The sequence below is a fragment of the Lactuca sativa genome, chromosome 3 (assembly GCF_002870075.4).
Source record: "Lactuca sativa cultivar Salinas chromosome 3, Lsat_Salinas_v11, whole genome shotgun sequence".
NCBI lineage: Eukaryota > Viridiplantae > Streptophyta > Magnoliopsida > Asterales > Asteraceae > Lactuca > Lactuca sativa.
The window spans coordinates 86,309,497-86,323,860 of NC_056625.2; the positions used below are offsets into that span (position 1 = coordinate 86,309,497).

The following is a 14,364-nucleotide window of genomic DNA, read 5'->3' on the forward strand; positions in this document are numbered from 1 at the left end:
ATTAAAATATCCGATAACAAAGAAATTAAAAAATTTTAATTAAAATAAATTAATAATCTAATAAAACAATATTTATTAATATATAAATTGTATATATTAAAAATAACATTTACTAGTATATAATAATTCAATAAAAATAAAAAGAATATATGTAGAAATGGTAATTGTAGTTTGGTTGTAGAAATTGTCCCTAAAGGTAAAATAGTCATTTTAAAAAAGTTGACATATAATTTGTTAAAGTTGACAATGTTCAGCCCTAATCAGTCATCGGACTAGAATACCATTGTTCAGCCCTTAGTACGAGTCTAGCATACCAACCAGTCCTCAGCTCGTATCTGGAATGCTATTGAGCCCTCAGTGTAGTCTAGCATACCAACTGGTCCTCAGCTTGTATTTGGAATGCTACTAAGCCCTTAGTATGAGTCTGACATGCCCTACCCGACCCTACACTCATATTTGGATTGCTCCAATACCCTCAAGCCCTTAATACGAGTCTGGCATACCAACCGGCCTCCAACTTGTATCTGGAATGCTATTGAGCCCTGAGTATGAATCTAGCATGCCCTACCTGGGCCTTAGCTCATCTTTGGATTGCTCCAATACCCTCAAGCCCTCAGTACGAGTCTATCATATCAATCGGGTCCTCAACTCGTATCTGGAAAGCACCTAAGCCCTCAGTTTGAGTCTGGCATGCCCTACCCGACCCTCAACTCATATCTATAATGCCCAAGGTTTGTTGGCTACAACACAAAGCAGTACAACCTCAACCCAACACAATATGCCGACATCTAACAATCATATACAGGTAATCATGCAGACATAAACACAGGTAGTCCTACTAATGGGCCGACCTACAAGACTAGCATATCAAGACTAGCATGCATATCCATTCTATACTCAACATATCAACAATATCATGTTATCTAACTAATGGGCCGACCTTGGTGCCTTCGACCCGGAAGTACAGTGAGAAAAACTCACCTCGTACTGCCGAATCATACAGATGATCCTCGGCTGTTGGCTAACAGATCCCCAAACTGCCAATATGAAGACAACACCCCATCAACAGCTGATCCCACGAATAATCTATGACTGCAGATCCGCTAAAATCCACGTGCTATCAAATACCACAATGACAACCCATCAACATGTAGCCCCTGACTCACACTATGAGTCCAATTTTGGGTCAAATACCTTTTTATCCTTCCTTAAGCTTGGCCCAAAGCCAATTCCCAAATTAGATGACCAAAGGCCCAAAATCCAAAATAAACATCTAAGGCCAAAATATGGCCTAATTTTCCAAATTGGGCACAATTCCTTTCCTGGGCTTTTTCCCAAGAAAAGTCCAACAAATCATAATAGCCCAACCATAAAAATCCAGATGGCCCAACACAACCAAGCCTAAACCGAAGCCCAAAGCGAAAAATCCCAAGTCTGCCGAGTACGCGGGGTGTACTTAGCCTATACGCTTAGCTTACAGCATGGAAGGCTTGTACGCGTAGCGTACATAGTTGTACACCCAACGTACTCACCAACCATAGCCTTCTTTCCAATTGAGCACTTAATCCATTAAGAATTGGGTCCAAGCTCAGATCTGACTTCTCCAAGGTGGTTAATCACATAAAGTTGCCAACTTTATGTGGACGTATGGCTAAATGGGACTCTAGAGCTCAAACGAGCTTAATACTTGACTTAATACATGCATGGAACCAAAACCACCATAAAGTTTGCACCTTTATACCTAAGGAACCCATGATATATCCAGATCTACAATTACAAGCTTCAAAAACGACTTTAACTCCCAATCATCAACCAAAACCGGTCAAAATGACCAAAATGAACCAAGAAGAAGATCCATGAAATGAAAAGGCAAGGTTTGGACTTTATGCCTCCCAAGCTACCAAAAGGAGATGCAAATGTTGGATCTCAAAGCTTTCCTTCAAAGAATAAGTCTTCAAGTTTCTCTTTCTTCTTCTAGATCCACAAAATAAACACCAAATTCTCACCAAAGGCTCAAACACCCAACAATAGAGGCTAAGACTCGTTTTAAGGGTTTTTGGGGCTTTAGAGGCTGATAAGGAGGCCAACCCTAAGTAATAAGGATGTTTAAATAGGGTACACATGATCAAAATTTAGGGTTAAAGCACCCCTCATACGCCCATCGTGCTCCTTGTACGCCCAACGTACGAGACCAAGATTCGCGATCCTTCCTTCTTGGTACGCTAAGTGTACACCAATGTACGCCTAACGTACTTCCCTTCGCACTAGTACGCCCTGCGTAATTTTTATGTACGCTCCGTATACTAGGGTTTCTTCTTAAACCCTGAAAACTCAGAAGGCCATAACTTCTTCGCTATAAACTCAATTTCAACGATCCTTACATCCACAAAAAGGTCATAAGAAACTCTACGCTTTAATCAACTCATATTTGCCTTACAATTCCCCGAACAAACATCCAATTCCCATAAGAGCCCGAGCTGACATATTACCAAAATACCCTTTGGCTCCAAAACACAACCGAACACTTGGATCATCTAAATTACATCACCCGCACCCAAAAAGAAACGATTCGGGATAGGGTGTTATAAAAACTGCACAAATGGTCCATGTGGTTTGTCGAAAATTGTCACTTTGGTCCAAAAAGGTTTGGACTAGCACCAGAGGTCCAAACTTTTTCATTTTTTTGTGAGTTTATTCCAATTTGCTATTAACTTTTTTATAATGACAATTTTGCCCTTACTTTTTTCTTTTTCTTTTTCTTTTTTATTATTTAAAGATTTTTCAGAGAAAAAAGAAAAAAGAAAATTTGTCTTTTCTATTTAATTTATATAATTTTTATAATATAAAAAATAGAAAATGAAAATGCAAACTCTCTCTCTCTCTCTCTCTCTCGCTCTCTCTCTTCCCAAAAAATTCACCCATCTAGCTTATCTTCTTCCTCCCACTCTTTCTCTCGATACCATTCAATACTACCAATCGCCCACCATTGCCACCTGCTTGACGTAAAACTCCGCCCAATAACCTTCATTCTTGTTTCCGCCAACCCGTCGACTCCTCTTCCACTGTTATGAACCACCATTGACGGGACCCTAGCTGCCGTTCATCCATTCTGAAAAGAGAGGAGGGATGAGAGTTGAGATGAGATGAAACCTATTTTTGAAATCACTTCGAATGGTGCACCAGATCTACAATGTTATTGCAAGCGTCGTCTTCAATGTATCTGGGTTTAAACGGTTCGACTTTGATGATATTCTTCCCCAACCCAAACCTAAGTGTGTGTGTGTGTGTGTCCATTTCTTGATCTAACTTTGTCATCATCAACTTATAAAAGATCTGAAGTCAACGATCATCCGACCACCCCCATTAATTTTGTATGCGTCTCCTTCTTTCCTTCTTCTAACTCGATTGCAGGTCTGAAACTTATTCTTTTTCTTTTTTTGTTCGATCACAAGCGTCACTTCTCCATTCAACCGCAATCCCTCATTCTTCATCCTTCATCTTTCTTAATATGTTTTTTGAGCTACAGTTTGATTAGAAGATAAATGGAAGAACAAGGCAGATGGGATGATGGGTTCTCGTTGGTGGTGATTTTTTATGCTGGGTTGAAGATGAATATGATGATGGTTTTCTGAAGGCTCGATTTTTCTAAGCAAAATTGGTGATTGTTGGTGGTTTGGCGATGTTTATGGTGGTGACCGAAGGATCTGCTTTGCTAGAGAAAAAAAGGGAGTATTGGGCGTTCTTCATGTTCTTAAATGTGGATATGTGTTTGTGTGTTTGGTTGAGAGAGAGAGAGAGAGAGAGAGAGAGAGAGAGAGAGAGAGAGAGAGAGAGAGAGAGAGATTTGAACCAAACTGCAAAAGAAAAAAAATAATGGCAAAATCACCATTAAGAAAAAGTTCATAGCAAATTTTTAGCTAATCCAAACTTTTTTGGACTAAAGTGATAATTTTCAGCTAAACCATAACGACCATTTATGCAGTTTTGTCAAGATTTAAACCTTAGCCACATAAAATAAGAAATCACGTAGTATTATTTTTGCAATTTTATCATCAATATTTTCATGACTATAACTTTTTAGGCTTCAAAATGCTTATTCGGAAACCATGATCATTTTGGCATATACATCAAAAGTTAGTTGGAAAAACATATTCATCTTTAATTGTCATTTTTGAGATCATCCCTATTATTTGATTAGATTTGGATCCGATATAATCGTGTAATTATTAATGATTGAGTGAAGAGTATATATACAATGAATCATTCTTTTCGAGATAAAATTAAAAGTACAATAATATATTTTGTCCTTTTTTAAAATGATATCTATATATTTAATTTATTTTCATTAATGTCGACATAAAAATCAAATAAATTAAAGTTACAAGATTTCTTATCCATTAATTCTCAGGATCAGGATTGACATCTTCAAATATTTTTTTAATTCTCACGATTTATTTTTTCACGTAAACCTGATTTTTTTTTCTTTCTTTTCCCCCCTAAGATTGACCTGTCACCTGTCTACCACTATTAACAAATAAGATGATCGGTAATTTAGCTAAAATGTTTATTTATGTACCGCTTAAAACTCCAAATTTCTCAAACCAATGAACGATGATGACAAAAAGAAAAAAAGTTGGTTGATGCATTTAAGCAAGTAGTGTTTAATGCTTCGTTAAAACGGGAAGACTTAAAAATTAAAGCGAATAGATGACAAAATTAAAAGGTTAAATATCAGATATGATACCGTTTCCTTTTTGGACATAAGTTTTATACGCGTTAACTTTGTTAGCACATGGAAAATACAATCCACATGCAATACTATGCAAACCACTTGAATGAGACACAACGTTCATAAAGAAAGACGGTTGGTTGCCATAAATTGAAGCATGTAAAAATAAAATAGCGGACAACTCCTTTTGATTTTGCTGTTTGGTTATCTTTTGTTAAAGCTGAAACCAAATTCGGTTTTTGGTTTGGACGATCCTAGATAAAAGATTAGAATTTGGCTCTTAATTTGGACTGAAAATTTTCCAAATCATGAAAAGTCAACCAAGGAAAGCAACAACCATGTCATGAATAGCGGGAATTATCCCGTTCCCAGGTCAAAGACTTGCTTGGATGTAGGCATGGGCGGATCCAATGTAGAGCCCGGGGTAGCCCGGGATACTTCTCAAAAAAAATTCGGTAGTGTAATTTTTTTTAGCAAAATTTCGTTTTATATAGTGTATATATATGTTTCCCTTCACTTATAAACCCAAATAAACATGTGGTTTGCTGGATAAGGCGCTAGCATATTGAAGTAGAGGTCTAAGGGTCAAATCTCCCTCCTTACATGTTCTTTGTTTACCTTTTATTTTTATTTTCCCACCTATTCTATCCTACATCGCCAAACACATGTAAATTTAGTCAATTTCGTCTATTATATTAACCTGTTATCTCCATGCTTCATTTGATATCTACTTTTATTCTCACATCGATTCAAGTATCAAAAGATACTTCAACTTCATGTTTATATAACATGATTTTAGGTTATCTAAGGATTCGATTAAGGTTTAGGTTTAAAACCGAAACCGAAGTACCTCAAAAAAACATTAGGCCATCCGAAATTTTTTTGGGATACCCTTTTACTTTGAACCTGGCTCCGCCACTGGATGTAGGATCTACTCCACAAGAGGGTATGGATGTAGATGATGTCATCATGACCTCTTTTTTCATAGAGATCAAGACTATCATATTTAAATGAAATGTTTTAGATAACGTAAAAGTATATATGATAAAAAAATTTAATATCAAAAAATCTTCTTCAAAATGTGTTTTTTTTTTTTTTTTTTTATCTTTGTAGCAAAATGGTTTGTGATAGCTTGTCATATATGAGAGTCATAATATGTTATGTTGAAAGTTATAATAGTTAATTATATAAAAAAAAAACCTTATATATTAGAGAGTTTCATATTAAACATCAATTTTATTTTATTTTTCATAAAAAAATGTCATTATATACTTTTTTATTTTTTCATTTGACATTTTCATAAAAGTTTTTCTACAAGTAATCTTCTCATTTTACATAAACCTTTTCCCGATAAAACACCTTAACTTTTTTTTTTTCCGAATAAAAACTCATTTTTTTTCGAAAAAATCCCTCATATCTAGCAAAGTTTTTTTGGGCTTTTTTTTTTTTTTGGCGCATAATTTTAGAGAAAATCATGTTCTTGTTTTCTTGCGTTCAATTCTTGTTGGTACATACCATATCAAAATATATTTATAGTATCAAGGAGAATCGGCAATTATGATCAAACACTAATTGTACATATATTTCTCTATATTTATATTACAATCATTCCATGTGTATTCTCTAATTTGTGACTTACATTTTGTACAAATCCCAATTTATGTCATGTGTAATTAGTGAATAGAATATGAATTACAAGCCTCTGTATGGTATTAGAGCTTCACCCACTCTAACAAGTCTCGATCATCTCTTTTTCTCCCTATCGAAACCCTAATTCCAGCTGTTATCATGGCACCTTCTGAAACCATCATTCAACTCACAGCCACAAGTCACTTTACAATCAAACTCACAGCCACAAACTTCCCAGTGTGGCTCAAGCAAGTTCAATCACCCCTCATTGGCCTTGCCCTAGATGATTTCATTACTGGCTCTATACCATCATCATCCAAAACTCTCAGCAAAGACACCACCACCACGCGAAACCCTGCATACACACTCTGGTACAGACAAGACCAAATCATCTTCAGCGCCATACTTGGGATTGACTAGATACATGTTATTCTAGTCAATCTCGGTCCAGAATCATCTCCCTCAAATCTAAACTCACAAAGAACCCTAAAGGAAATCACCATGTGGTTGATTTTCTTCATGACTTGAGGATGATTGCGGATGAACTTGCAATTGCACAAAGCCCCATTGATGAGGAAGATGTCATGGTTCATATACTAAGTCAGCTTGGAGAAGAATATGGACACATCACTGTTGCCCTCAATATTCAAGAAACATCAATATTTTTCTCTAAACTCTTTGACAAATTAGTTGATTTTGAATGATCTCTCAAGGAAACAGATTCAACCCCGCTCATTGCTACTACCAACTACTCTCACCGTCAACCAGGGAAAACCAACAACCGACCTTCTTGATTCTTAACCTTGGTCACAAAACTTCGGGCGCATCAACTCTGACAGCCAATCACGCACCAACCACCCGAACAACAACAATTAGTACTGCAACAACCACTCTTCCACTTACTGTTACTTTTGTCAAATTCCGGGTCATGAAATTCGTGACTGTAGAAAGCTTGTTCATTTTCTTAAAGATCATAACATCATGCGAACTCATCTTTCTCAAAATCTTGTTTCCAGTGCTACCATATCCAGCTCTAATTCAACCTCTGCGAACACTTCATGGTTGTTTGATATTGGTGCTTCACACCATCAAACCTCTTCTCATCATGTCTATAATTATGGTGGATCATATAAAATGCTGCTTGGAGATGGTACATCTTTGTCTATTTCCCATATCGGCCACACAAACATTAACACCTCCGTTCGTTCTTTAAACTTTTCTGATGTTCTGTGTGTTCCTAATCTATGTCAAAAACTCATTTATGTTGCTAAACTTTGTCATATGAATCAAGTTTTTGTTGAATTTTTTCCACTCTATTTTGTTGTCAAGGATCTTTGCATAGGGGCACTTCTCATGTGGGGGGAGAAGCAAAATGATGTTTATTATGCTACTCAACTCTCTCCTCCACAAATCAACACCACCATCAAATTGATATCTCTTGATCTCCACTACGTTTTTCGTCATCGATCTACTCGTGTTTTTAAGTCTCTTGTTAAAGACTTTGGTCTTCATTTTTCTAGTATGAATTTTCATTGTGCATCATGTTCAGTTAATAAAAGCCACAAGCTTCTGTTTGGCTCCAACTCCTTTAATGCCACTTAACCTCTGCAGCTTAATTGCTCAGATGTTTGGGGACCAGTTAAAAAATCTTTTGATAATTTTGCCTATTATGTCGTGTTTGTTGATTATTATTCCAAGTATGTTTGGTTTTATCCTATTAAATACAAATCATATGTCTCCAAAATATTCCCATAATTTAAGCTTTTGGTGGAAAAGTTCTTTCAAAAACCCATTATCTCCATGTTTATTGACAATGGTGGTGAATATAAGCTCTTATTCCTATATTTCAGTCTATGGGCATCTCTCACTATACCACACCTCGCATACCCATGAACATAATGGGATTGCTAAACGTCATCACCGCCACATAATGGAAATAGGTTTGGATCTCCCACACTTTGCGGGTCTCCCTCTTTCTTTCTGGTCCCATGCATTTCAAACAATGGTACATCTCATAAACCGCCTACCAATCCATATTTTAAACTATAAAAGTCCATTTGATGTTCTATATGGTCACTCTCCCAACTACACCAAACTCAAGCCATTTGGTTGCCTTTGCTATCCATGGCTTTGTCCCTACTCCCCCTCAAAGCTTCATCCACGATCCACCCCGTGCCTTTTCTTGGGTTACTCTACAGACAAGTCTGTATACAAGTGTTATAATCTTGACACCTACCGTATTTATCACTCCCGCCATGTTGAGTTTGTCACCAACTGGTTCCCTTACATAATTTTTCCCTCTACGAAATCCACTCTTCCAACTACTGATGAGTTCTTCATGCTTACATATTTACCATCTAACCCCCTAACCCTCCAAACCCCACCACCACTTCTCTCACTCCCATCATCCCTTCACCTTTTGAGCCAGCCTCCCCCATCATCTTTGATTTGATCTCTCCTACCATCTCTGAACCAGCCTCCGACTCTCCCCAATCACCCAATGCACCTCAGTCACCACCTTCCCCCATATCATAACCACCTCCATCACCAAATCAATCTCCCAAATGTATCACTCGCCTACGCAAGCGCAACTCTAAATATTTTAATTCATCTTTTATCAACAACACAACTGTTCATCCTATTGTTGCTACCCTTGAACTGACCACTCCTACCCAAGCCTCCAAAGATCATCTATGGCGTAAAGAAATGGAAGATAAATATAACTCTTTGATTCAAAATGACACATGGGAGCTTGTTCCTCTAAGTTCTCATCGACCCATCGGGTGAAAGAGGATTTTCCATATTAAAAGAAACCCTGATGGTACTATAGAAAAATAAAAAGCATGTCTTGTGGCCAAAGGTTTTCTACAATAGTATGGAAAAGACTACTTTGAAACTTTCATCCCTGTAACCAAACCAGTTACAATACGTAAAATTCTTCCTTTTCTCTCTCCAATGATTGGCCCCTCAGGAAACTAGTGGTGAACAACGCATTTCTCCATGGCACATTATAGGAAGAGGTGTACATGGTTCAGCCACTAGGTTTTATCAACTCTGACTACCCCAATCACATGTGAAAGATTTGAAAATCACTTTATGGCCTCAAACAAGCACCATGTGCGTGGTATTTAGCCCTAACCTCTTTTCTCCCCGAGAATGGTTTTCAAAAATCACAAGTTGATGCCTCTTTATTATTATTATTCTTTTACAATTGTAACGTCCCACAAATTATGAGGTAAAAATTTCATTTTTAATTCAACTAAAACACTAATTATCTTATAGTCAAACATCCATTATCCTTTTTCTTTATATTCAAAAGTACTTCATAAGAAAACATTTATTAGAGTACAATCCCAAAATCATCATAATGCGGAAACATGGGTGGATGTGCTGCGTTCAGGCCGAGCCATTCCCTTTCGAACCGGAAGTACCTGAAAACATAACCATAAAATCATAAGCACAAAGCTTAGTGAGTTCCCCAAGATACCACATACCATACATACCATACATACCATTGCGCCTAGACCTCACATTGGGCCCAACCCACATATTGGGCCTAGCCCTTCCAAACCAATGGGGCTAGCCCGATCATACAAATGCAAAAGTTACAAAGACAGTTAGTACCTACATAACATACAATAGGCCTAGCCCTTCCAGATCCATGGGCCTAGCCCAACATACAAACAGACCTAGTCCAACATAGTAATAGGCCTAGCTCAACATACCATGCAAGAGTCACAAAGACAACTAGCATAACATATCCTAGTAGGCCGACATTAGTGCCTTCGACCCATGAGTACAGTGAGGAGACTCACCTCTAGCTGCTGAAACACTCAAATAAATTTTTGACTGTTGGTCCGAAAAAATCCCCGTGCTATCAATATCAATAACATCCAATTATTAATTAGATTATGACCCATAACCAAGAGTCTAAGCTACTTGGCCCATAACCAGGGTAAAAGACCATTTTACACTGTATCTAACTTGGCCCAAAGCCAAGGCCTAACTCAACTATTCATTAAGACCCAAAACCTAAATCCAACCCAAAATCCAATATATGGCCCAATCTTCCAAATTGAGCCCAAAGCCCATCATGGCCTAAAATCCAAGGAAGCTCAACAAGCTAGACCCAAGCCCAAAACAGAGGTCTATAGGCCCACCAGGCCCAAACTTACAATCCCAAACTATGGCCCAAACCAAGGATGTCAAGCCCAAAAGCCCATCCGTTGAGTGCGTGGGGCGTACTCAACTTGTACGCTTAGCATACTCTATTTGGGGCTAGTACGCGTAATGTACTGTCTGGGTACACCCTATGTACTCCCCAGTTTTCCAACCTACTCCATTAAGCACTTAATCAGTTAAGACCTCAAGCCAAACTCTCAAATCTGATCCTAAAGGGGAAATTATCACGTAAAGTTGGCTACTTTACACTCATGCATGGCTTAAAGGGACTCAAAATCTCAAAAGATCTTAATAAAGGTCTTCATGCTTGCATGGACCAAAATCTTCCAAAAAGTTGACATTTTTATGAACATGGGGACTAACTGGAGCCAAAATCTAGCATGCATAGCTTTTGCAGTAGATCAAAAGATCACATTTAACTCAAAAGTCTCCAAAAGTGCACAAAATACACCATAAACTAGATCTAACACCAAATACCATCAATGTGAGAGATTTTTACCTCAAAATGCTTGCAAATGAGTAGAAGATCCTGGATCTACAAGCTGAAGATATCCCCTTAAGTGATCTTCTTCTTCTTCTTCTTCTTCACAAACCACTCATAAACACTCTTTAAAACTCTAAACTCACCAAATCACTCTAGGGTTTCGATTTCAGGGTAAAGGGAGATGGAGGCTAGTCTAAAATGTCCAAGAGATGATATAATGATGCTTAAATAGGGTGCAAACCCTAAAAGTAAGGGTTTTCGTCCGGGTGGAGTATGCCCCGCATACTCCCAGTATACCCAGTGTACTCCGTAAAGTGCCCATGATCCCTTCTGCCTAGTACGCCCATTGTACTCCCTTGTATGCCTTGCATACAAGGCTTAGCCTTTTAAACCACCAACTTTCGGAGGCAATTACTTCTTCATTCTATGTCCAATTTCGACGATCCTTATATCCACGGAAAGGTAACAAGAATCTCTACACTTCTATCAACTCATCCTTGCTTTAAAACTTCACGAACTAAAACCCAAAATTCACAAAAAGCCCGAACTGACACTTTACCGATATACCTCTTGGCTCCATATCATCTAAATTACATTACCGACACCCAAATGGGTCTAAATCTCTCTTTCCTCAAAGGACATAAGTATTGTTATAATCAATCTTCGGATCACAGCCCCGTATTAGAAACGATTTGGAATAGGGTGTTACACCAATTGTAACAGTATTATTGTGAGACCAAGGATCTGATTTCACAAGGACAAGGCTTGAAGACTCAAACGTTGAGTTAATGCTTAAGATCAATGTCTGCTTCAGATTAATAGTTCCAGTCAAGTCTGGCAAGACCAGTCAAGGCTGAATATGAGAGTCAACAAAGTAATTCAAGTATTAAATGTAAAACTATGAATATGATCAAGTAAAGTCAATAAATGAACACAAGGAATGTTTGAATGAATGATTTAAGAGAAAGGTGCAAGTGAAGTAAATGTTAAAATATCTATCTTTGGTGAAGCAATCTGTCGCTATGATTTGTCATTGAATGCTCCATAAATAGGAGAATGTGTTACAACATAATAACCTAAAAGCATACAGAGAACCGGATAATAGAGGTACTCCTGACACTCTGATTATCTAAGTTGACAAAAGATACTAAGTTCTATGATATGTTACATCAAACAAAATGACAAAATTAATTAATGTAGACGGACAAAATGATTTCGGAACATCTTCACCATCTTGGACATTTTTACTTCGCATCATGAGCATTTACTCCTGACACCAAATCTTATTCTCTATCTACTCCGGAACATCTTTCACTTCGGAACTAAGACTGATCTCAGAACATGTTGAGTGATTTCTAGAGGTTCACTTTCAGGTACTAACAGTCTCCCCCTAAGTGAACGTAGCAATCAAATCAACTCAGTTTGCTTCTTCCCTAATAAAGACATATGTTCGATGCACGACTGATGAATTTTTGAAGGACATTTGTTGGAACTATATGTTTGTCGAGGACTCGGAAGAAGTCCTTTTTGTTTGACTTTCATTGCTTGTAAACATACCCTAGTATCGGTTCATCGATGGGTCCTTCAACCAACAACTCAACTTCTGGCAGAACAAAGTTGATTTTGGCTAAGTATTTTTTGGTTCCAAACAGATATGCCAATTCATAGTCACATCGGCAAAATTCCGCCACATAACCCTTAAAAAAACTTAAGGCAACATGATAGCCTCCCATGTTGAGAAAATTATCTTTATGGTTTCAGAAATGAGCAGCAATGGTTTTGATGTTGTTTGGATTAACTGCAGGAAAATCAGCGTCAGAGATGGTGTATGGGGTTGGTTTGTTTCGAGGATGTAGTAGCGAAACAACACACAGTTCAGATCAAACTTTGTTAGAACTTTCCTTTCACGCCCTGAGATTTTGGTGATTCTCTTTCTCGACCACACTTCATTTTGGGGAAGGGAATTCTTCGTATAGAAGGTCTTCAATCGTTCACGCTCAGTTCGAATGATCAATTGGGGATCATCATTCGGATGCAAGGGGCGAACTTGGTGTAGTACTTGCTGTAAAGAGATAATGGCAAATCAAGTTGGTCTGAATCGTTGTTGGGGATATCGTAGTACATAAATGGTACTATATACAGATCATGGATAATCCCTTTGCGGCAGAAAGGTGAGAGCCCAAGCATCGGATTAGGGTTGTCTTTTAAGGATTGAATCTGAATACTTTCCTCAAGTGCCCGGTTGATTTCATCTTCGGACCGGCCTGATTTTTGGCTTGGAGGGAACCCGAAGTGGTGAATTTACCGAGATTCAGAGATGGGCATCTTACCCTTGTCTGGCTTCTTGCTGACCACGAAAAGGAGATGTTGCATGTTTTCATTAATTGAGAACTTTGGAGGAGAGGAAGGTAAAATATCTTCTGGAATGTCATCGGGCTTCCGGAGTGGAGAACCCTCATCAATTGGAGCTATCTTAGGAGGAGAGACCGGAGGCAGCATTGATGTGGTGGCTTGGAAGGCATCAACAGTTAACTTGCTTTTTACCTTAGCCTCTTCTATACTTATTTTCAAAACGTTAGCCAGAGTGGATGGCCAATTCACTGTTGACCAGATCCTACTTTCTTCTTCTGTCAGCACCTTAGCAGGATACTTTTGTGGAGCAGGAAGTCCTACCACTCCGTTCCTCACATACAAATCCTATTCATTACTATCATCATCATTATGGGAAAGAACTTGGACATCATCATCAGAATCATCAAATTTTTCATCTCGGAGCTAGAATTCCGAGATGCGCTTCCAACGTTGATTTCTCATCTTGGGCCTTCTTCCCCTCTTTCAACGGAGAACCTTGTGATCGGTGCAAGCGAAGAGGACTCTTGAAGTTCCGAGAAGCAGTCAAAAACTTTCTGAAAACTTATGTTGATTTGAAGAGTGAGAGTATCATAAGCCTCGGCTGTTGGAGCTTGAGCTTTGAGATGATCAAATAGTTTGTTGAGGATCGAGAGCATTTCATCGAATTTATTATTCAGAACATCAACAACGTTCCATGTTGCTCTGAGAAGTTTGATAAGCACTTGTTGGATGATTAAGTTCTAATCTCCTTCTCCAAACGCTGGATTTGATTTTCATGACGGATGTGTGTTTGCTTGATGAGCTCATTAGATGCATTGAGCATATAGTAATGGAATTTGAGCATGGTGGTGATAGTGCCAAGGTAGTGATCAACACTTGCATCATATTTTTTCTCTACTTCCTCGATTGTATGATTGAGCCTTAAGGAAATGAGTTGATCCAACTGAGATTCTCATTTTTCCATTGTTGGTCTAAATTTGTTGGTTTC

The 14,364-nt window shown here is 38.0% G+C and overlaps 1 protein-coding gene across 1 annotated transcript; it reads left to right on the forward strand.

Annotated features, from left to right (window-relative positions):
• The first annotated feature begins 6,517 nt into the window (after positions 1–6,517).
• Positions 6,518–7,062, forward strand: LOC128132790 (uncharacterized). Its single transcript, XM_052769751.1, has 2 exons — positions 6,518–6,729; positions 6,795–7,062. The coding sequence occupies exons 1-2, from the start codon at positions 6,518–6,520 to the stop codon at positions 7,060–7,062; spliced, it is 480 nt and encodes a 159-aa protein (XP_052625711.1).
• The last annotated feature ends 7,302 nt before the right edge of the window (positions 7,063–14,364 follow it).